This window comes from Leopardus geoffroyi, chromosome C2 (assembly GCF_018350155.1).
Source record: "Leopardus geoffroyi isolate Oge1 chromosome C2, O.geoffroyi_Oge1_pat1.0, whole genome shotgun sequence".
NCBI classification, from domain to species: Eukaryota; Metazoa; Chordata; class Mammalia; order Carnivora; family Felidae; genus Leopardus; species Leopardus geoffroyi.
The window spans coordinates 93,719,842-93,744,254 of NC_059333.1; the positions used below are offsets into that span (position 1 = coordinate 93,719,842).

Below are 24,413 nucleotides of genomic sequence, written 5' to 3' on the forward strand. Positions count from 1 at the left end.
GAGAGCTTTTCCTCTATGTTCAGGAACAAGACAGGTATGCCCACTCTCACCATTACTGTTTAATCAGGACATTGCTAAACGTTTGCTGCCATCTTGTGGCTAGCTTATATGAAATTTTTTTCATTAGCTGTTTTATACATCAGTTCTAGAATTATTAGCCATCTTGTGGCTAGTAATTCAATAGATTGTATTTTAAGGAAATTTTCCCGTTAACTATTTACATTTAAGTATTATGGTTATACATTTGGAAAGGACTTCATAAGCAATCTAGTCTGACATTGTGATAAATGTAGGATTAATTTCTACAATAAGCACTCACTATACTGCAAGGATCCATTTTTTATATGGATACCTAGAACTATGAAAAAAAAATCCCTCTTAACAATGAGCACTTTTGTAAGCTTTATAACAAAAGCCATCTCCATTATTTTTCTAGTCAGCATTGTTGTAGGCACTAACTGTATTTCCTTCCGTGAAACTTTTTGTGGAACAATCCTTTATAACAACATATTGTTAGCGCATGGAAATTAAAAAAAAAAAAAATCATGCTGGATTGAAGCATTCTATAATAATTAGGATAAATTTGTCAATTTCAGGATTTTATTCCTTGGTTTTCCCTGTCATGTCACTTGTTGAAAAAGAGAAATTGAAATCTTCTGCTTAAAAAAATAATAATTCAAAATGTCTGTTAATTGTTCAACACCTAGGCAAGAGGTTTTAATCAAATACTACCTATTCTATAAATCACTATAATTATACCTCAACAGCCTTCAACGTCAGACTTAGCTATGATAAAATAAACATTTATTTCCAACAGGAAATGTCCAAGGCAATCTGTTATAGTACTAGGGTAATGTAAAGGATTGCTTATCATTACATTCTTCTCTATCTATGTCATTTGTCCAAAGATGAAAAGGTCTATACCTGTCTATCACATGTCTCTCCCATATATAATGAAGAAATCAAGTTATTTGTAAAGGGACCTAGATTTCATCCAAGATATACTATAGACTACCTGATTTCTGTGAGTCATTTAACTTCAATAATTTGATTTTCTCATGTAGCTGCATTTAATCTGTATAAGATAATTATATATTCATAAGAGTATTTGATTTTCAGAGGATGGACTGAGAAAACTGGATTGGCAACTTGCCTAACAGAAAAACAACTTGTTACAACTTACCTACTGCTTTCAACAAAGGTAAAAGAACAATGGAACAAAATACCCTCTATTTTACAAATAGCCAGGTTAAAGAACACTAATGAAAATCACAGGGTACATCAGAACAAGTCCCCAAAGCCCCACTAAATCAGAGGCACAGGAGCTATTAGCCTTTGAGTAAACTAGGCATTCAAAATGGTCTCATGTGTCTATACTTAAAAAAATTTTTTTTTAATATTTATTTATTTTTGAGAGAGACAGAGAGAGAGGGAGAGAGAGAGAGAGAGCATGAGTGGGGGGGGGGGGTGGGCAGAGACAGAGGGGGATACAGAATCTGAAGCAGGCTCCAGGCTCTGAGCCGTCAGCACAGAGCCTGATGCGGGGCTCGAGCTCACGAACCACAAGATCGTGACCTGAGCCAAAATCAAATGCTTAACCAAATGAGTCACCCAGGTGCCCCTCATGTGCCTATACTTTTAAAAATCTTTCCAAAACAACTTATTAAGCCGGTTTTCCTCAACATACATAAAGTTAGAACTTTCCTACATTCATAATTTCATAATTACCAAGTCATTAGAAACGTAGGGTTAGTCTGAATGCATTGTAATGAAGTTAAAACTTTCATTATAATAGTGGTTTAAGAACTTACAGCATCTGCTTTACAAATGGTATTGGCTACATGTCGACATAGCATCTTTAGCCAGTTCTCTTTTGGAAGTTCCTCTGATGTCATCTGGAAACTGAGCAGCACATTTGCCCGCTCTGTTGGTGGCCTCACAAGCAAGGCAAAAGCATTATGGCAATCTAGGGTTCCAGAATAATCATAGACATTAAATGTTACTCCTTGCAAAATGAAAGATTTATGCAAGTTTAGTTCCCTCAGAGCAACAAAACTCCAATGAAATGATCTCTTCCCCACCCTTTCCATCCTCTATATTTTTAAATACACAAGGAACATGATATTACACTGAAACACTGGCAAGAATTATAACAGTAAGTACCATGTGAGAGACCAACAATGATGATTTATTGACATTAAGCAGTATTTTCTATGAAATTTAATATTTTCTGAGAAAGTTTTTTTTTGAATTAGATCATTTCTTAGAATTCCAGAATTTAAGTTTTAAATTAAAATGGCATTATAAGACTAATTTGATAACTTAAATCAAGTTCAAAGAAATCAAATGTCCAAATATTAAAACTTTTACAAAATGGTTTTGGACCAAAATACTAAAACAGAACCTATTTTAAATAATAATCCATAATTCAAATCCAAAAACATGGAGAGGATTTAAATAAATGCACTATTGTAACAATACATCCAGAATCTGACAACCAAATAAAGACACAAAATAAGTTGTTATTCATGTTTTCTGTGATTGTTTCTCATAAACTCAAATCCTTCCATCATTAGAGGATGAGATCAGTAATGGAAACAGCTTACTTGTAAAAAAAAATAGGTCCTAACATCTAAAATATGGCCATGCACACACATTACTAAATGCCAATTAAACAAACAGATGATACTGTTTTTGATAATTTCAGGCCTTCAGAGAACCCTCCCTAACACTACCACAGTTGAGTAAAAGTTCTCCTTAACACACATTTGACCCATGTTGAGTCTACCATAGTTACTTTGGGTACATTTATTCACGCACATCTCTCCTGGTCATATTCTAAACATATTTCTAGCAATGCAGCCATTGCCAACAAGAAAGCAATAGGATGCAGAGCACAGGTAATAGACTGGTGATTTCTTTTGGATTCTAAAGGAACGAAATAAGTTTTGATGTGGGAAAAAGCTAGGTTAGGACACTATCTTGACATGAAACCATTTAAAAGCTCTTTGTCCCTTAAGGGATGAAGACACCCCACAGGATGAGATAGCATTTTCATTTGAGAAAAATAAAACATCAAGTAGGTTCTAGAGAAGACTTTGGATAGAAGTATAAGAAAAATTACTTTACCAATACTAACCAACTGTATTTAAAGATAATTTATCAGTTTTAAGAAAGAAAAAAAAAAAAAACCTAAGGGAGTGAATCAAACCTACAATGATTATGAACTATTTTCAGTTAACCAACATTTATCCAATGAGCATACCTTCTGTTTCTCTTATGTCCAGCACTTTCTTAATTTGAGAAAGAGGCATGAGATGAATATGCTTAAGAGAAGCTGGGGGTCGGGTATGGCCATGAGGACTCCTAAAAGTGCCAATAACCTTATGCCGTTTTCTTGCTATCTGATTACAGAAAAAATAATAATAATAATATGAATGAAAACTATTAAAGACTAAATACTTAAAAATGACACTAATCACATAAATCTATATGCAATTCACTTGGCTATTAATCATCCCAGAATTACTATGCAATAAGAAGCAGAGTTACCATGTAACAAATTCATACATGTAATTGTATAGCAGAAATGTTCATGCATATATAAGAAGAGCTTAAAAAGTCAGGAAAAGGGGCGCCTGGGTGGCGCAATCGGTTGAGCGTCCGACTTCAACCAGGTCACGATCTCGCGGTCCGTGAGTTCGAGCCCCGCGTCGGGCTCTGGGCTGATGGCTCAGAGCCTGGAGCCTGTTTCCGATTCTGTGTCTCCCTCTCTCTCTGCACCTCCCCCGTTCATGCTCTGTCTCTCTCCGTCCCAAAAATAAATAAACGTTGAAAAAAAAAAAAAAATTAAAAAAAAAAAAAAAAAAAGTCAGGAAAACAGACCAAGGGACAGGATCTAAGCAAAAGGTCCGCGAGGTGTGAAAGAACTTAGAAGCATTTTGAGAAGGAATAACATCATAGGATACAGGAATCTTCAATAGAAGGCCCTGAATTTAGGAAAGAGAATAGCTGCTCTGGGATCTCAGTCGTGGGTTCAAAAGGTAATTGATTTTAGTTGAAGAGGAGAATTCACAATTATCTCAAATCCTGTACAAGGCACTGAGGACAAAAGAGTAAATAATATAGAGATGGTTCTGGCGCTCATGATAGTTAGGTATCATTGAGAAAGAGGCAGGGTAAAGAAGTAACTAACTAAATAATACACTAAACAAATGATACAAATTATAAACTCAAGGTACAGTGTTAAGATATAACTTTACCTAAGCTGGGAACTCCTACAAAAGGAGGAGATAGGTAAAGTAACTAAAGACAGGAGCAAAATCAGAAAGGGCCTTGTAATTCATGATGTACTGAATTCTGTGAATTTTATAAGGTCTTTAAATTTATTATTTTCATTTCCATGAAAGCCTAATGTATTTTTTTGCCTTTTTAAAAGAAAGTGTCTCTTTTGAGGTTATAATCATCAACTGAAAGACATTAACACAAAATGATTTAGGTTAAGTTACTTGATGAATTGAGATTGGTCACCATCATGAATTCAATATGGCTAAAAATGCACTACCCTGGGTTGGCTATTGGAAAAGATCAAAAGGCAGTCAATATCATATTCACATTGAAGCCGAAATACAACTCAAATATATGTTACATATCAAATACTAAATTTTAATTTACATTAATATAGTAAAAATAGGCAATAAAGATGAAATAATTTCTACTATAAATTTGAATATAGTTTTAAATCAATTTGGCTAAGCTAAGCAAATAATTTTTAATTTTATTTTTTATTTTTTAAAATTTACAACTAAATTAGTTAGCATATAATGAAACAATGATTTCAGGAGTAGATTCCTTAATAATGCCCCTTACCCATTTAGCCCATCGCCCCTCCCACAACCCCTCCAGTAACCCTCAGTTTGTTCTCCATATTTATGAGTCTCTTCTGTTTTGTCCCCCTCCCTTTTTTTATATTATTTTTGTTTCCCTTCCCTTATGTTCATCTGTTTTGTCTCTTAAAGTCCTCATGAGTGAAGTCATATGATTTTTGTCTTTCTCTAACTTCACTTAGCATAATACCCTCCAGTTCCATCCACGTAGTTGCAAATGGCAAGATTTCATTCTTTTTGATTGCCGAATAATACTCCATTGTATATATACACCACATCTTCTTTATCCATTCATCCATCGATGGACATTTGGGCTCTTTCCATACTTTGGCTATTGTTGATAGTGCTGCTATAAACATAGGGGTGCATGTGTCCCTTCGAAACAGCACACCTGTATCCCGTGAATAAATGCCTAGTGGTGCAATTGCTGGGTCGTAGGGTAGTTCTATTTTTACTTTTTTGAGGAACCTCCATACTGTTTTCCAGTGTGGCTGCACCAGCTTGCATTCCCAACTAAGCAAATAATTTTAAAGTTCATTTTTATTTTTTTTTTTATTTTTTTTTTAAATTTTTTTTTTTCAACGTTTATTTATTTTTGGGACAGAGAGAGACAGAGCATGAACGGGGGAGGGGCAGAGAGAGAGGAAGACACAGAATCGGAAACAGGCTCCAGGCTCTGAGCCATCAGCCCAGAGCCCGACGCGGGGCTCGAACTCACGGACCGCGAGATCGTGACCTGGCTGAAGTCGGACGCTTAACCGACTGCGCCACCCAGGCGCCCCTAAAGTTCATTTTTAAAAAGAAAAAACAATGACAAGTGCCAATATTGATGACACAAATGTTAGCACATCAAGGTAAAAACTCAAACAGAGATAAAATATAAAAAGGAAAATATATAAATCCTCAATTTAGATTCAGTAAAATATCCTCTGTCCTATTTAAGAGAAATCAGTATAGATTTTATCCATTTTAAATGTTTCTAAGTTTTATCATTTTCTTCACTCCAGATTTGCTAAGATTTTTTTTTTTTTTAATAAGCTAAAGAATAAAAGTTTAGGATTATAAGTCTTGAAGTCCAAATTTAATAATAGACATAAAGCTGTTTCAGTTAATGTGATTCTGAGTTAGGGAGGCTTAAGAGAAACTAGAACAAAAGTCAGTGGATTTAAGAAGGTAAAGGAAATGAGGAACCAGGGTATCACATAATGTACTCAAAAGCTATGGGGAGTAAGCAATGACAGGAATTAAAGTGGCAGGTAAGTCAATGAGCCAGTTATAAAAAACTTCATGGAATCTGAAGAAGATGTATGATCAAAAATTTAAAGCCACAACTCTCTCAGGATTCAGGGGATAAAATCCAGAATGGATTAGCAACCTAACCTATTAGATGAAAGGTGCCAGCTGACCTGGGCACTTTAATAGGAAGAGAAGCAAAAGCAAACAAATAGAAGGACTGAGCAACTATGTAAAGTAAAACCCCATTGGAAATTGACTTCACCTACCCCTGTTCTCCAAAACAAAGCAGGCTGAAGTTCTCCTTATGGAGGAAACAAGTAGTTCAGAATTATCTGCCTCATGACTTTTTCAGTTAGGGTATGGTCAATTATGTATAGTATTTTCACTGTCTTTTGTATTTTGTGACATTACTGATCAAATAAAAATAGTTTTTCATTAACCTCGCTACAACAAAACACTGCATTTAACACAAGTCAATTTTTGATGAGATTTTATTAGGCCTATAACTGTACATGGTCGGCTCTCTAAGATTCCCTGTATTTTATACTAAATAATAATGTATATAAGAGGGCAGCACTTCAAGAGAAGTACAGTAGAAAATGATAAAAGGAAGAGGTACAGACTTTAAATAAAAGCTTTAATAGATGAGAATTTTAGAATTATAATCAGTGTAGCCCATCTGATATGCTAACCACTTATTTACCCTAAAGTCTGTTGCCTTAAGGGATCATCAGGGGATCATGATTCTTAATATTCAATAATCAAGTTATTCTACTCTTCAACAAAATATTGGCTCCTTCTTTGATTGAAAAATCTACTTCAATTTCAAATTATTTTGTAGATCTTGAATAAACATACTTAATAGAGCCAGTAAGTTCCTAAATTCTTGATCTAAACATTTATTAGCATGGAAATAAATTTTCATTTTGACTTGAATTTTTAAGTCATGAAAATTCATCATACTTCTTAGTATTAGGCCTTCTCCTAAAAGTATTCTATTAATACTATTGAACCAACAATTGGGCTCAATTTAAAAAAAAAAAAAATGTGTTTCATTAACTTTAACTTTTACATTATACTTCAATCAAGCTTGGCTTTAAACATTCAGGCAAGTCACACAGATCAGCAGTGTTATACTATATGAAGTACAAATTTACCTCCAGGCAGTCATTGAAGAGAAAGAGAGTTACTTGCTCTCCTCTGTCACAGGGGTGTTCACCTAGAGAAATTGTTTCAACTCGTTGGACTAAGCTTCGGTGAGAAGACAAAAGATTCGCCTGTATAGATTGAAAATATTAGTAAAAGAGATCACTTGGTAGTAATCTTTTTAAAGTTATAATTTAAAAGAAAATGGTACCAATATTCTGTTTATATTAAAACTATAAACTCTCAGTAACAAAAAAGAAAATAAACTAACAATCATCAAAAATGAATACTTACTGGGCATCCATCTACTTCATAAACAACATCAAATATTTGCTTTTGAGCTTCTGTTTTTCTCTTATCCTCATTAATATGGCTGAAAAATTAATAAATTTAGTTTAGAACTTCAACTTTAAAAAAAATTAAAATATGAAAACTGCATTCAAAGATATCTCTTGTCACAAAAAAAGATCTTCCATGCAAGTGTATCTTAATTTTGACAACTGAATCAGTTAAAACACCTCCTAAAAGTATCCTACCATATTAAAAAAAATTCTAAAGAATCCTTCAGAAAATTATGTTTTACTAACTTCTTTCTATATTCCTTTTTTACTATACTATGTATTTCCTAAAATACATTAAATACAACTTCAAGTTAACAGAAGTTCTGTTAGTTAAGGTTTTATGTAGCTCATTCCCAAGTCATATGTTAATCATTTCAGTAAAACAAAAACTAAGACTACTACTTCCATGTAAGATGAAATTAAGAAGGAAAGGATATACCTTCTTCCTGAAACAACTAAAAACCATCAAAATATAAAGAATCAAGTGTTGTTAAGATACCAGGAAGTCAATTCCTATGAGACAAGAGACAAATAAGGCAAGCCCAACTAACTATATGCTGTCTATAAGAGACATTCTTTAGATTCAAAGACATAAATAGGCCGAAAGTAAAATGGCAGAAATAAATACTCTACCCAACAACAGCAAAATACACATTCTTCTCAAGTGTGTATGAACCATTTTCCAGGGTAGGCCATAAAATAGGTCTCAAAAATTCTGAGAGGATTGAAACAATACAAAGAATCTTCTCCCACAACAAGGAGTAAAACTAGAAATAACAAAAGAAAACTTTGGAAATTCACAAATATGTGGGAATTAATAAACAGCATACCCCTAAATAACCAATGGGTCAAGAAGAAATCATAGGGAAATTATAAATTCTTTGGGGAAAAAAAAACCAAAAAACTGATGAGATACAACTAATGCAGTACCTACAAATTTATAGCTATAAGTGCATGTAATAAAAAAAGATCTCAAATCAATAACATGTTGAGGTTACTGATTTAAGACTCTAGGGAAAATAAGTAAATCTAAAGCAAGAGAAAGAAGAAATCATACAGTAGAAATTACTGAAATAGAGAATAAAAAAAATAACAAAAATCAACAGAACGAGCTGGTTCTTTGAAAAGACTGACAATATTGACAATCCTTTAGCTAGGCTGGCCAAGAAAACAAAGAAGACTCAAATTACTAAAATTACGACTATAAGATGGAACATCATTACAAACCTGATAGAAATAAAAAGGATTATGAGAATACAATGGACAATTGCATGTCAACAAAGTAGATAGCTTAGATGTAATGGACAAATTCCTACAAAGAAACAAACTATAGAAACTGACTCAAGAAGAAATAAAAAGTCTGATTAGGTCTATAACAATAAATTCAAGTAGTGATTCTAAAGCCCAAGTAACTTCATTGATGAATTCTACCAAACACCTAAAGACTTAATACAAGTTCTTCCCAAGTTCTTCCAAAAAAAACAGAAGAATACATTTTCCAATGTATTTGTTAAAACCATTATTAGCCTGATACCAAAGCAGGAGACATCACTAGAAAATTGTAGACCAATATCCCCTACGAATACAGACACCAAAATCCTTAACAAAATACTAACAAACCAACAAAGCAACATTTAAAAAAGATTATGCACCATAATAAAGTAAGATTTTTACCCCAGGAATACAAGTTTAAGTGCAAATTCAAGGGACCCAGAATGGTCAAAACAATCTTGAAAAGGAAGAATAAAGTTGACAGACTCACATTTCCCCATTTTAAAACGTAATACACAAAGCACAGTAATCAGGACTGTGTAGTACTAGAATAATCAGTCATTTAGGATCAATGAAATAGAATTAAGAGTAGGACAGAAATAAGCCCTCACATTTATGGTCAGCTGATTTTCAGTAAAGATGCAAAAGAAATTCAGTGGAGAAAAGATGGTCTTTTCAACAAATAGTACTAGAAGAGAGTTCCATATACAGAAATAAACATTGATCCATACCTTGCCCCTTATACAAAAATTAACCCAAAATGGATCATAGACCTAGATAATCTTTACCTAATAACCAAAAACAAAAAATTTCTTGAGGAAAACAGAAAAACATCTTTGTGACCTTGGGTTAGATCAATTTTTTTTAGATAAAAGTACCACCCATAAAAAATAATTGATAAGTGGGACTTCATAAAAATCTAGAACTCCTGTTTTTTGAAAGAAATTGTTAAGAGAAAAAAACAAGCCACAGACTCCAAGAAAATATTTGCATATCACATATCTGACAAAAAACTTTTAACCAGAACAAAGAACTCTCACAGCTCAATAAGACAATAATCCAAATTAAAAAACAAACAAACAAAAAAAAAACAGACAAAGGATCTGGACATGCATATCACCAAAGAAGATGATATGGATGGCAAATAAGCACATAAGAAAATGCTCATCATTTATCATTAGGGAAAACACAAGTCAAAACTACAATTAGATTTCACTACACAACTACTAAAATTTCACAAATTAAAATAACTAATCATCCAAGAGTTGGTAAGGACATGGAAACACTGAAACTCACCATTTACTGTTGGTAGGAATGTGAAACATTACAACTACTTTGGAAACAGTTTGACAATTTTTTTAAAAGTTACACATATTACCTACTATACAACCTAGCCATTCCTACTACTAGGTATTTATCCAAGAGAAAGGAAAACATATATCCATACAAAGACTAGTTCACAAATGTTCATAGCAGCTTTAATGGTAAGAGCCAGAGCTGGGAAAACAATCAAAATGTCCGACACACGAATGGATCAATCAGTTGTGGTACAACCATACAATAGCAAACAAGAACAGGGGATGCACTACTGATAAAAGCAACAGTAAAGATGAATCTCAAAATAATCAGCTGAGTGAAAAAAGACTCACAAAACACAACATACTGTCTGATTCTATTTAGATAAAATCCTAGGAAATGAAAATTATACAAATAAAAAGAATAGTTGTTGCCCTGGGATAGGAAGTACTGGGAGAGGCAGGAAAAGGGATTATTACCAAAAGGCATGAGTACACTTTTGGAGGTGATAGAAATGTTCCTTATCCTGATGGTAGTGATGGTTCTGTGGGAGTATATATATACCAAAATTAACCAAACTACATTTGAAACATACATAGTTTCTAAAAACAAAACATACACATACTGAAGCTACTAGAGCATATGTCTATAACAAATTAATCTATATAAGCTAAGTATATGTAACTAATATTGTAAGAATCTAATTTTAGGGTTTTTTGGTTTGCCTAAATGGCAAAGGCTAGTTAAATGGCACTATCTCTTTATTTCCTTTACTTGAAAAATTATGGTTGTTTCAGTCAACCACAATACGCATTTAATCCCTGGGCTAAATATTCAAAAATCTCAAGAAATGAGATGGAGATGTGGTCAAACTCTATTAGGTTCGTAAGTCAGCATCACAATTCATCCTTAAAATAACAGCTCCTATAATTCAACATTTATTGAAAACCTATTAAGAGCATGGCATTTAGGATAAGGATATATTAGGGGCGCCTAGGTGGCTCAGTCGGTTGAGCGTCCGACTTCAGCTCAGGTCATGATCTCACAGCTGGTGAGTTGGAGCCCCAGGCTCTGTGCTGACATCTCAGAGCCTGGAGCCTGCTTCGGATTCTGTGTCTCCTTCTCTCTCTGGTCCTAACCCACTCGCTTTCTGTCTCTGTCTCTCTCAAAAATAAACAAACATTAAAAAAAAAATTAGGATAAGGATATATTAGACATGATTCTTAAAGTTTCAGAAACTTAAGTAATATTGAAAAAGAAGTAAATCTTTAATCACCTGTCTTATCGGTATGCTCATTATCCCTATAGCAGCCAACTGATACTCTTCTAAGGGACACAACAGGTCAAAAGACTATTCCCTATTTAGGTTACTTTACAATCTTTGTTTACAAAACATATTATACATAAATGACAAAAACTATAAGATACCAACCCCTTCAGCTTTCTCTTTTGTGAAAATAGGTGTTGACTGCCTACTTCATAAAATTTGTTGAAAGGATCAAGGTAAACTATGTGCAGAGTATGTTAAACCATGAAGTGTGGGGAAAAAACTATTATCCTGACATCAAAATAACAAAAGCATGAAGCATGAAGACTGGCTGATCAACATGTAAAATATAAACATAATTTTAAAAATTGCACAACCCTTTTGGCAGCAACAGACCTAGTATTCGCCAATTTGAGCATTATTCTACTGCTGGGCCCTCTCTCTAGAACTAGCAAAGTCGGTAAGAGCTCCTTAGCAAGTATTTTTAAGAAACTCTGTTACATATAGAAGCACCTCAGGGACTCTCAGCAGTCATTTAACTAAATCTATTAAACATGTTGATAACATAAAGTCCAAAGAGTTGAAGTGCCCTTGCCCTCCATGACATAGAACAATTAATAGCAACAGTATTCATTTCTGATTATAATAATCAAGAAAGATCATTTCTGATTAGAGCTAGGTCTCCAAGTTAGACCTAGAGTAATTACCCTAAGTTTAACAATCAAGTACCCAAGTCAATTAATTCCATGGAGTTTTACACTTTTAATACATCTCCAAGAAACACCATCAATTTATATTCTATTAAATTCAAAATAAGAAATAAAAAGTCAAAAGTAAAAGTGAAAGAAGTATGATAAATGTTTACTTTTTATTTCACCATAGTCATCTTCCTGAGTTTCATTTGGATAGTTTAAATGAAGACAAGAACAAGCTATGACTGGAGGTATATGAAGAAAATGTCTAGAAGTGCATTTATAACATTACCAAATTTCTAAATCATTGTTACTTTCTAAAACATTGTTAAATGTTTTTGATTAATGACTGTATTCTTAAAATACTTCTCTCTCATCGTTTTAATGTGTAACTACACTATTAGAAAAATAATTTAGATATCACTACATAAAAATTTGCTTTGATATTCTTCTCTCCATTTATGACTCTAATTGCTCTATAATTCCATTTTAATCTAGGCAACAATAAGAAATTGAAATAATGCACTTACGTCATTACTTCCTTTAGTGATCCAATAGCTTTTTCTAGAGTGCTTTTGTCAGGATTTTCTTCGGCTGTATGCTTCTTAAGATCTGTTACGATAAAATGGTTTTTTTTTCTGTGATTAGAAAAATACAGTGGTTTTTTTATCAAAGACTTTAGAATGCTGTCCATTTTGATATAGGCAGGTTCATTTTTAAAGCTAATATCTAAACTTTACTTTTAAAAGAGTCTTACACAATGTTCCCTTAAGAGCTCTCTTATACGTTTGTTAAGGTTTCCACTAACTAAATGTTTAGAATTGTATTGTATTGACTAAATGTTTAGAATATTACAGATTTTCTTACACTGCTCACACCTAGGTTCCTCAAGCTCTCTCCATAGTGCTTGAATGAAAACGCATGATCCTCAATTAGCTGAGAAGTTATCATACATGGTATATTTCATGTTGGGGCCCATGGCTCTATCACAGAGAATATTCAGTAACCTTGAGAGCACAGGTTTTATCTTAGAGGTTCATGAGATGCTTATACTTGGACTCTTCTTACCCAGGTTAAGTTCCCTATGCCATATTCCATCTGATGGTTCCATAATACCATACCCACCCGATCTTTTTTTTTTTTTTTTCCTATCCAATCTTTGAAGTTGGAATGATACAAGTAAGGCTTAGAAACTATTTGATGGATTTCTACAAGTACCTAATGAAAAAATAATGAAGGTAAGTAAATAATCCAAAAAAAAAAAAAAAAAAATCACACTACTTTGTAAAGTTAAGTCACACTATTTGTTCATGTATTCTCCTTATAATCTAAAAAACAGGATTGCTTTTAAAGACTAGGGAAATCATCTTATAAACTAACAATTCTAAACTACATTAGATAGCCTTAGGAAAAAAACAAAAATGATTTACTTTTTAAATTACAACTATAATTCATACAGTTCCCAAAATATTTTAAAGAGAAAACTAGATTAAACAGTCACAAAATTAGCCTCCTTATCTGTTACCCGTACTACTATACTTAAGATTTAGGGCTCAAAATACTTTATTACAGACTTACTCCTGTTCGTAATTTAGTTTTCATACATAATTTAAAAAATATTTCCTAAAAATATTCACTACCTTAACTAAATGTAAAGTCATATACATATGCTTTTCTTTTGCTACAGGCAAAATTTATTCATGAAAATTAACTCTTGTAAAACTCCCTTCCATTGATATGTATAGTTTAAGCTCTAGAATAAATGGATGCATGCTTCAAGAGTGTTCTGCACAATCTAAGAAAAAAAGTAAGCATTAGAGCAAGTATACAGAACTTTATGAAGATTCAGAAAAGGATTATGTAACTGGAGACATATGAATCATCTCTCGTTTTGTGATTCTGTGGCTGAATTTTGTTCAACTGGATGTAAATTAACTGAATTAGTGACACACCGTGAAATGTAATACTTTCAGTAGAGAAACAAAAAACAAAATAATAGTCAATTAATACTATAACAAATAAAGCATTTTAGGAGACTGAATTATTGTAGCACCAGTGATTATTAAAACCATCCATAAAGGTATTTTCTATATAAGATATAAACTTTAGTGCTGAAATCTAAGAAAACTATGAAAATGAGAAGACTTTCAAAATTTTTAGAATAAAACAATTCCATAAAAAACATCCAAAATAGTCTGAAAATAGATCAGACGAGTACCATTTAAAAGTAACGCAACACTGGGTAACCTCTGTACTGGTCGAATGAGAAGTTCGACAAGGCTTTGCCGTCCACATTCTGGTTTAGCTTGGTTTATCTGAAAGGAATCAATTAAACAATTTTTTAAAAAAAAGGTTTTTTGCAAAGATTAAATGCCCTACATTTACTAGATTACACCTTATCACTAATGCCCTGAAAAGAATTAATAGAAGAGATGGGATGGCAGCTATTAAAGATTACTATGACTGAATAATCTTCCAAGGACCTTAATGACCTCCTGGCCACTCAAGGATTGACATCTTAAACACAAAATGAGTTTCTCTGCACACTCCTATCTATTGTATCTTAAGTTTCTCTTGAGTCTACACAATTCATGAGAAAAAAATAGTTGTGAAGTATTAATTATGCTGATACCATTGAATAAACAAAATAAAGCCCTGGTAAAGAAAAAAAAAAAAAAATTCTTAAAGGCAAAATCAAATCACACTGAAAAATTTTTAGGTGTTTTAGAACTAAAACATGCATAACTTTAAAAAACATGAATAACTACAGACAACATTCTCATTCACTCAGTTCCCTCGTGGCCCCTGCTATCTAAATCTTCTGAAGCTTTGTGGATCCTGGGTGGCTCAGTCGGTTAAGTATCCCACTTCCCCACTTTGGCTCAGGTCATGATCTCATGGTCTGTGAGTTCGAGCCCCACATCCAGCTCTGTGCTGACAGCTCAAAGCCTGGCACCTGACTCAGATTCTGTGTCTCCCTCTCTCTCTCTCTCTCTCTCTCTGCCCCTCCCCTGCTTGCATGCATGCTCTCTCACTCTCAAAAATAAATAAACATTAAATAAATAAACAGATAAAATTTTTCTGAAGCTTTACTATCACTGCCACTCTCAGATATGGCTAAAGTTAATAGGTTACACACTAAGAGGTTCTTACATGGATATATTTTTACTAAATGTATAATTTAAATGAACTCCTTTAGAAATTATTCTCAGATTTTTATTGGAAAGAAATGCACATTACCTTGAGAAAAGCATGAAATCTTGGTTTCTGTTTTTCACATTTAATAATTGTTTCCTTGCTCATTTCAAAGAAGTTTACAAAGGGAGGATAGGTTTTTACCAAATCTTTTGACTAGGGGGAAGAAGAAGAAAAAAATATTAATTTGTTATGGATATTATCCTTAGATAATGAAATTTAAAACCAAATAATCAATAGTCACAATCTGACATACTGCATACAAAAGAAAAATTTATAATAAGCTTGTCAAGTTAAATACAGAAATTTTACACATTTCTCATTAGCGAGTTAATTGCTAAACAAAATGCATCAACTGGTACACAAAGCCTAAAACTGCAAACAAAGACTCAGAAAGAAACAAAGTATACTCATACATATTGTATTGACATAAACGTGACAAAGTTTTAAAACTTCTATAAGTTCAGAATATAGTACTAAGCACCCCAGGACATGACATGCTATTATTTATTGACAAACCCAAACCATCATTTAAAGTTTATTTATTTAGGGATGCCTGAGTGGCTCAGTTGGTTAAGCATCCAACTTTGGCTCAGGTCATGATCTCACAGTCTGTGAGTTTGAGCCCCAGGTCATCAGGCTCTGTGGTGACAGCTCAGAGCCTGGAACCTGACTCAGATTCTGTATTTCCCTCTCTCTCTGACTCTCCCCTGCTTGCACTCTGTCTCTCTCTCAAAAATAAATAAATATTTTTTTAAAAATTAAAAGAATAAATAAAGTTTATTTATTTATTTTTGAGAGAGAAAGAGTAAGAGTACATGAGTTGGGGAGGGGCAGGGAGAGAGGGAGAGAGAGAATCCCAAGTAAGTTCCGCCAGCATGGAGCCCAATGTGGGGCTCAAACTCATGAACCGTGAGATCATGAGCCAAGCCAAAACCAAGAGTCAGATGCTTAACCAACTGGGCCACCTGGGTGCCCCCAAACCACTACTTAAAAGATTAATTATAGGGCTACCTGGGTGGCTCGGTTGATTAAATGTCCAACTCTTGATTTCAGCTCAGGTCATGCTCTGATGGTTGGGAGATGGAACCCCTCATCAGGCTCTGTGCTGAATGCTGAGCAGGGAGCCTGCTTGGAATTCTCTCTCTCTCCCTCTCTCTCTCTCTCTGCCCCTCTCCCACTGGCGCACATGCTCCCTCTCTCAAAATAAACATTAAAAATATCAATTATAATACCCAAAATTGCAACAAAAAAGGAAAAATGTCTCAGCTAATTGAGGAGACTAACAGGTATCAAAAAGATATGTGACCGAAAAAAAGATATGTGACAATAATTTGCATATTTGGAATTCTCAACCAACCAGAAAAAAACAGGTAAGACTATATGGTAAGAATGGAAGTTAGGAGGAGGCCTCAGAAAAGAAAAGTATGTGTGCCAGAACCCAAGGCACTGAAACCTATAAATTGTATTCAAACAGACTGAAAGACACTTAGAAATCCCATTCACAGCACCTCATTCAAAATGAGTTTACTTTATTTGATAAACTTAAGCCATGTGGTTTTGCCCTAGCAAAGAAAAGCAGTTCCTTATAAGCTTTTATGCAGAGCACACACAAAGACAGTAAAAAATGATATCAACTAAAAAGAAAAAATTAAAAACTCAATTACAGAAAATTTCACAAAATCATTAATCTGTGACCATTTATGAAGGACAAATAACTTGATATATAGTAAAATTTTATGGCACAGTAGGACAATTAGTGTTCCTAACGATGACCTCGGGGTATCAGGAAGTGTTAAATTATATATAGCAAATATGTTTCAGAAGACAAGAACACTTCCGATACATTTTCTAAACACAACTATGTCAAAGTTTTGAAAGCTCACACATTTAAACAAATAACTGTCATTCCCTGAGAGTACTTAATGAGATGATGCTTTAACCTGAAAACCTAAAAAAGAAATTAAATACTCACATATTTAAGAAAGATGTCACCAATGCTTTTGCTCTCATCCCAATTAACAATAAGGTCTTCCAGATCATCCTGAAAGAGCACAAAATGCAACATTCAAGCTTGAATTTGACAGTCCCTTAAACATTTTCCAATATTTTTGAAATATTCATTTGAAAGAAGTACCTTACAAAGTATATTAATTTGATGTGCAAAACAATAACACACTCTTTCTCCTCAATAAGGAATTAACTTTTTGACTATGAGGAAAATACCCTTTGAAAAATAATTAAGAAAACACAAACAGTGTCAAGTCAATAAGACAGCCTAACTTTCCAAAATGATAGGCCAGTTCAACATCTTTTCTTATTAACTATAAAATTGATTGCCATTATTAATTGTAGAAAACTACTTTTGATCTTGCTGCTAAAGCACCCATCTGAAACTGTAATCTCTAACAGGTCAGCAAATTTTACTTAGAGGGCCAGAAGGTAAATATTTCAAGCCTTGCAGGCCATATGGTTTCTGTTACAAGTACTCAACTCTGTCCATGTAGTGTGGAAGCAGCCACAGACAATTCATAAACAACTGAATGTGGCTGTGTTTCAATAAAACTTTCTTTAGCAAAACAAGCAAAACTTTACCAAAATCCTAATCTGACTAGATTTGGTCCATCAACCATAGTTTGCTAATTCCTGACCTATAAAATCCTAAAATATTAAATATTTGTAAAAATTTTGAAGACATTTAAAAGTATTCTAAGATAATAAAATACAAATCAGATGGTAAAATGAGATGCCAGGAAATGACATTCCCTAATCGAAATTCTAAAAGTGACTTTAAAGTAGAAATTAATCAATAAGCCCTTATAACCAAAAGTTCTCCAAGTGTCATCCACAGGCTCCCCAGGAAATCTCTGTAGTGGAATTCATGAGATTAAAACTATTTTCATTAGAACACTAAAGCTCCATATGACTTTTCCACTCTTAATTCTGTCACAAGCATACTAGAGACTTTTCTAGAGGTTACATGATGTGTGATACGACAACAGACTGAATTCAGAAGCAGATATAAGAAAACAGTCTTCTCTTAAGCAAGACAGAAAAAATGTAAAACAGCATCACTCCTCTTACTATTTCAGCTTTGGAAATAAGCTATTTTCCATAAAGGTTATTATTTACAACAAAAGAAAAGAAAAAATTCATAAATAAAACTAACCTTTGGGCAATATAATATAGTAGATTCTGACACTGACTTGCTAGTTTTAAATACTGGCCCTAACTTTGAGACATGGAACAAACTGAGGGTTGGCATAGGGAAGTGGTGGGATGGGCTAGATGGAAGATGGGTACTAAGGAGGGCACTTGTGATGAGCACTGAGTGTGGTATGTAAGTGATGAATCACTGAATTCTATTCCTGAAACCAATATTGCATTACGTATTAACTAACTAGAATTTAAATCAAAAAAAAAAAAAAAAATACTGGCTCTAGGGTTTGTTCTGTGCCCTTGGACATGTTACTTAACCTCGAAGTGCCTTAATTTCCTATTCTGCAAAATGAGGATAGTAATAATTCTTACTTCAAAGGATTAAATTAGCTAATACTTGTATAGCACTTAGAAGAATCCTTATGAGAACCTGGCTGGCTCAGAGTCAGGGTAGCATGCGACTCTTGATCCCAGGTTGTAAGTTTGAGTCCCATGTTGGGTATAGAAATTACTTAAAAATAAAATCTTTAGGGGCGCCTGGGTGGCTCAGTTGGTGGAATGTCCCACCTCTTGATTTCAACTCAGGTCATGATCCCCGGGTTGTGGGATCAAGCCCCATGTTGGGCTCCACGCTAAGCATGGAACCTGCTTGGGATTCTCTATCACCCCCCCATGTCCCTCTATCCCTCTCCCAAACATGCACTCTCTCTAAAAGAAATTAAAAATAAATAAGATCTCAAAAAAAAAAAAAAAAAAAAGAATCCTTAACAGACTGTAATACTGAGTAAGCAACTATTAACTTTATTTACCTATGTATTTAATATAAAGTACACAGGATATTTGGAAAACTGTGATACAAAAGAGAAAAAACTTAAAGCTCTGCCAATATAATCTAGTAGTCCTCTTTTAAGTATAAAAAACTGGGGGCGCCTGGCTGGCTCAGTCTATAGAGTATGAGACTCTTGATCTCAGGGTTATGAGTTTAAACCCCACACTGGGTATAATGCCTACTTAAAAAAAAAAGTGTAAAAAAACTGTAAGATGGCTGTATATTTATATAAGAACATTGCTCTCAGAAAGCAATGTAATCGGGGTGCTTGGGTGGCTCAATCGATTAAGTGTCCGACTCTTGATTTCGGCTCGGCTATGGTCTCACAGTTTGTGAGACATCCCTCACAGTCCTGGGGAATGTAATATTAAGCATGGTGACTATAGTTAACACTACTGTATTGCATATTTGAAAGCTGCTAACAGAGCAGATCTTAAAAGTTCTCATCACAAAGGAAAAAGAATTTGTGGGGTGTCTGGGTAAGCTCAGTCAGTTAAGCATCTGGCTATTGGTTTTGGCTCAGGTCATGATCTCACAACTTCATGGGTTCAAGCCCCGCATGGGACTCTATGCTGATGGTGCAGAGCCTGCTTGGGATTCTCTCTCTCCCTCTCTCTCTGTCCCTTCCCTGCTCACACTGTCTCTGTCTCTCTCAAAAAATAAATAAATAAACTTTAAAAGAAAAAAGAATTTGTAATTATGTGTGGTGATAGATGTTAACTAAATTTATCATGGTGATCTCTTCATAATATATATGCATATCAAACTATTATTTGTATAATAAAACTAATACAATGATATGTCAATTAGATCTCAATTTCCAAAAACAAAAACAAAAAGCAAGATAGCATTAGGATTTAAGAGAACAGACTCTGAAGTCAGACAAACAAGTATTTAAATCCTAGATCCAACATTTATTAGATGACTGACTTGGGAAAAATTATTTAATTTCTGTGTGTAGCAGTTTCACATCTGTAAAATGTAGACAATAATACCAACTTTTTGATACTGCTCGCTACATGTGCCAGTACTTGATGGCCGGCTACATTTAAAAGAAGGAAAAAACTGCTATGTATAAAAAAAGACAAGAAAATACAGTAGAATTTAAAATTTTGGGTGACAGGATTGTGGGTATTTTATACTCCTCCGTCCTTTACTCCTGATCTTACAAATGTTTGACAACATGTATTATTGGTTTTGTGGTAGAAAAGAACACAGGCTTTGAAAGTTTTAAATGTGTGACAAACTTGAAATCAGCTAAAAAACAACTAATAGTTTAAATATCAGCAATCCAACTTTATAGAAGAAGCTTGAAGAATGTTACACATGAGAAAACTAAAGAGTAACAATCATTTTCAAAGCTCCAGTGAATCAGAGAACATGATTTTCTCTATTGAGATTATGATCCTATACACATAACAAGTGTAACATTTTATATTAGAAGAGCACTTTAACATCCAGACGAACTAAATGAGTGACACAAATTCAAATTGATCCACAAATTAGTGTTAGGACACCAAGATGAAAACCTACTTGCCTTCCCATTCTACCTTTATGCCTGTCAGTGTTTCTTAAAAGAGAAAAAATATAACAAAAACACTTTTTGAATATCCAGAAACCAAACTAGAATAAGATTAACCTAAGCTGAAACTCAATAGCTTTTTATGAAAGTAAAGACTCCTTCAGAGTCCCTTTAGATCTAGAAATAAGTGAAATATGATCATGGATTTTGATAAAGTACAAATGCAAGCATTTAAAATTGCATTTTTATTAACTTATAGATCGTTTATACTTTTGTTTATAATGTACAGTAAAATCAAAAGTAATATAATGTACTTGTTTGAAAACATTCTATAATATAGATTGATCTTTTTATTGGAATATGAAATAACCATTCATATGGGTTGTTCTGAAGAGAAAACTGATCAATTTTGCTCAAGTACCAAGTAGAAAATAAAGTTTAACTACTTTTAAAAGTTCAGCTAAATCTGCCCCCAAATTACTTTACTATGACAGACTGGTACCTATAAATCATGGACCCTTCATCAAAGTAAAAATCATTAAGAGGACAGCATTGTCTTATGTGTTGGTTTTGTTTTTGTTTTTTTATTTACCTGACTATAAACAGAGAAATGAACAAAATGGTCTCTAAGTCTCTTGCAGCTTCAGTTTTTCAAACAACTCAAAGCAAAACATACAACCTGAGAGGAACAGTAGGAAAATAAGAAAAATACCACCAGCAACCACATATTTCTATAGAAAAAACTTCAAAAGGTTTAATTCCTTATTTCAGGATTAATCAAAATTAAAAAACAGACCAACAACAAATATTAATAAGGCACTGGAGCAAAGGGACATAAATGATTCAAAGGAATAAATGAGAGTATAAGAAGTTTTAGGTATAAAACTCATTTAGACAATCAATAGTACCTTAAAAAAACATTATATAAACACAATCCAAAAAGAATTACTACCAACCTAACATACACAAATTTACCTTTATCTTAGTGTGCACATCAAAGATATCAGGGATACTACCAAAAATAGTCTTAATCTCTTCTGGTGCAAGGATAGGCCCACCACGTTGTCCTTCCTCTTCCAATGGTACTTGAAATAACTAAAAGGTTAAAAAAAAAAACACTAGTTTAGATAGGTTATACGGAAAAAAGCAAACATATTGACAGTGAGGGGCGCCTAGATGGCTCAATTGGTTAAGTGTCTGACTTCGGCTCAGGTCATTATCTTGAGGTCCATGAATTAGAGCCCCACACCTCAGAGCCTGGAGCCTACTTCAGATTCTGTGTCTCCCTCTCTCTCTGCCCCTCCCCCTCTCTGGCATACACTCCCTTCCTCTCTCTCTCTCTCAAATATAAACATTAAAAAAACACTTAGAAAAAAACATATTGACAGTGATAAGAGAGAGGTTGATGGAAAAGAAAAAATTAAAAAAAGAAATCTCTCCCTAAATTTGAGACCTTTTTTCTCATAACATTTTCTATTTTATCCTATTTATTTATACATCTGTGTGTATATATATTATCATAAAATGTTATGTTAGAATCTAATAACATGAAATTGCTAGTATAATACAAGAGTAATTTGCACTTTTCTTTCAAATTACTAAGGAAGAAAGCAATAAGCAATCAGTGATTTCCAGACATACGCTTAATAGAAATACTAAATGTTTTGACATTTAGAATTTCTGGGTCACCGGCTATACACATTTTTAACTTTACTGGAAGTTTGACAGTAGGTTGGAAACTAGTTTTTGTGTTGGTTTTCTGTGTCCACTGAGGCCTTGCGGTCTTTGGGGTAAAAGCTGGTTTTAGTACACAACTCCCTACTTAGATTTTGGCCTCTGAATATACCTCACTTCATTTAAAAAGAATTTTTTTTTAATATTTATTTTTGAGAGACAGTGAGAAACAGAGCACAAGTGGGGGAAAGGCAGAGGGAGAGAGGAGACACAGAATCCAAAGCAGGCTCCAGGCTCTGAGCCGTCAGCACAGAGCCCTACACAGGGCTCAAAATCACAACCACGAGATCAAGACCTGAGCTGAACCAACTGAGCCACCCAGGCGCCCCATGAATATACCTCACTTTATTATCAGCTTACTGATGTATTTAGAATAATAAAGGCTTTTCTTTTTTGACTTCTTTTTTTTTTTTTCTGATTTCAGTATTTTTATTGTTTCTAGTGGGTAGGGTTCATAATTGCAGAAATGGAAGGCCTGGAAAAATATATTTATTTAATATGTTTTTATGTATATAAGTATTTTGGGTGACTCAACTTACAGAAATGTAATTCTTAAAACCAGTAACAATTCATAATCTTCGTTTGAAGTGTTTTGGTTTTTTTTTTTAAAGATTTTATTTTTAAGTAACCTCTACATCCAACATGGGGGTCGGAACTCACAACCCTGAGACCAGAAGTCACATGCTCTACCGACTGAGTCAGCCAGATGCCCCCATAATTTTCATGTAGTTCTTTACTACTATCTTTTATTTATTATTATTATTATTATTTTACTTCTGCTCCTCCTGGCCTTTGTGTTGTCATTTATTTTATTTCCACATATGTTAAGAACCCAACAATACATTACTACTTTTACTTTAAATAGTTATTTGACTTTTTAAAATTTTACTTTTTACTTTAAAACCTCCCAGTAGTCTTAAGACATGTTAAACTATACAAAACGGTCTCTGTACTTGCTTTAAGCCTCCATAAAAAATTAGATAGCCAAACACTTCTGATTCTACCTTTCCAACATTTCTCAAATTTGTCCTATTTTCATTTTCACTGAAAGAAGTTCAAGTCCTCAAAATCTCTAACCAAGACCGCTGAAATAACCTCCAAATTAGTCCTGTCTCCATAATTTCCCCTCTTCAGTACCTCCTTCTAAGTGAAACAAGTTATCTTCCAAAAATGCAAGTCAGATACCATCTTCCCCTTCCCATCAAAAATTCTTCTCTAGGGGCGCTTGGGTGGCTCAGTCGGTTAGGCGGCCAACTTTGGCTCAGGTCATGATCTCGCAGTCCGTGAGTTCTAGCCCCGCGTCGGGTTCTGGGCTGATGGCTCAGAGCCTGGAGCCTGCTTCATATTCTGTCTCCCTCTCTCTGACCCTCCCCCGTTCATGCTCTGTCTCTGTCTCAAAAATAAATAAACGTTTAAAAAAAAAAAATTAAAAAAAAAAAATTCTTCTCTATATTACGTATAACACTATACAAAGGCCTTCTCTAGTCTGGCATAGACAGCCTGACCTCAACTCTCACTGTATCCACACCCTACCCCTTGCACCTTAGTTCCCTTAAATCACCCTAAACGCTAATCCCCTAGACTAGTCATTATACCTTGAATGTTGTATACATCTTCAATTGTCTATATTATTTGCACAATCTCAAATACACTCCCTACCCATATTTTTTACATGTACTAATCATACTCCTACTTCAAAATTCACTTCAATTTTTATCTTCTTTATGACACTTTTTTCCAATGTTCAACCCACCAAACTTCCAACCCAACACCTTCCCTAAGCTCATAAAAGTAAAACTCCACCTCACAAATCTCCAAATACCTTAACTAAACCTCCC

General features: G+C 33.9%; 1 protein-coding gene across 11 annotated transcripts in view; it reads right to left on the bottom strand.

Moving 5' to 3' along the window:
• The window catches only part of ECT2 (epithelial cell transforming 2), a 113,320-nt gene that overhangs the window by 15,312 nt on the left and 73,595 nt on the right, over window positions 1–24,413 (bottom strand). For all 11 annotated transcript variants that reach the window (XM_045502953.1, XM_045502954.1, XM_045502956.1 and 8 more), the window contains 9 exons: window positions 21,817–21,936; window positions 17,307–17,375; window positions 15,377–15,487; window positions 14,355–14,451; window positions 12,667–12,748; window positions 7,563–7,641; window positions 7,280–7,399; window positions 3,266–3,404; window positions 1,812–1,966 (listed from right to left, as the gene is read on the bottom strand). In XM_045502953.1, coding sequence (XP_045358909.1) covers window positions 1,812–1,966; window positions 3,266–3,404; window positions 7,280–7,399; window positions 7,563–7,641; window positions 12,667–12,748; window positions 14,355–14,451; window positions 15,377–15,487; window positions 17,307–17,375; window positions 21,817–21,936 — 972 coding nt within the window. The remainder of the gene's footprint in view (window positions 1–1,811; window positions 1,967–3,265; window positions 3,405–7,279; window positions 7,400–7,562; window positions 7,642–12,666; window positions 12,749–14,354; window positions 14,452–15,376; window positions 15,488–17,306; window positions 17,376–21,816; window positions 21,937–24,413) is intronic.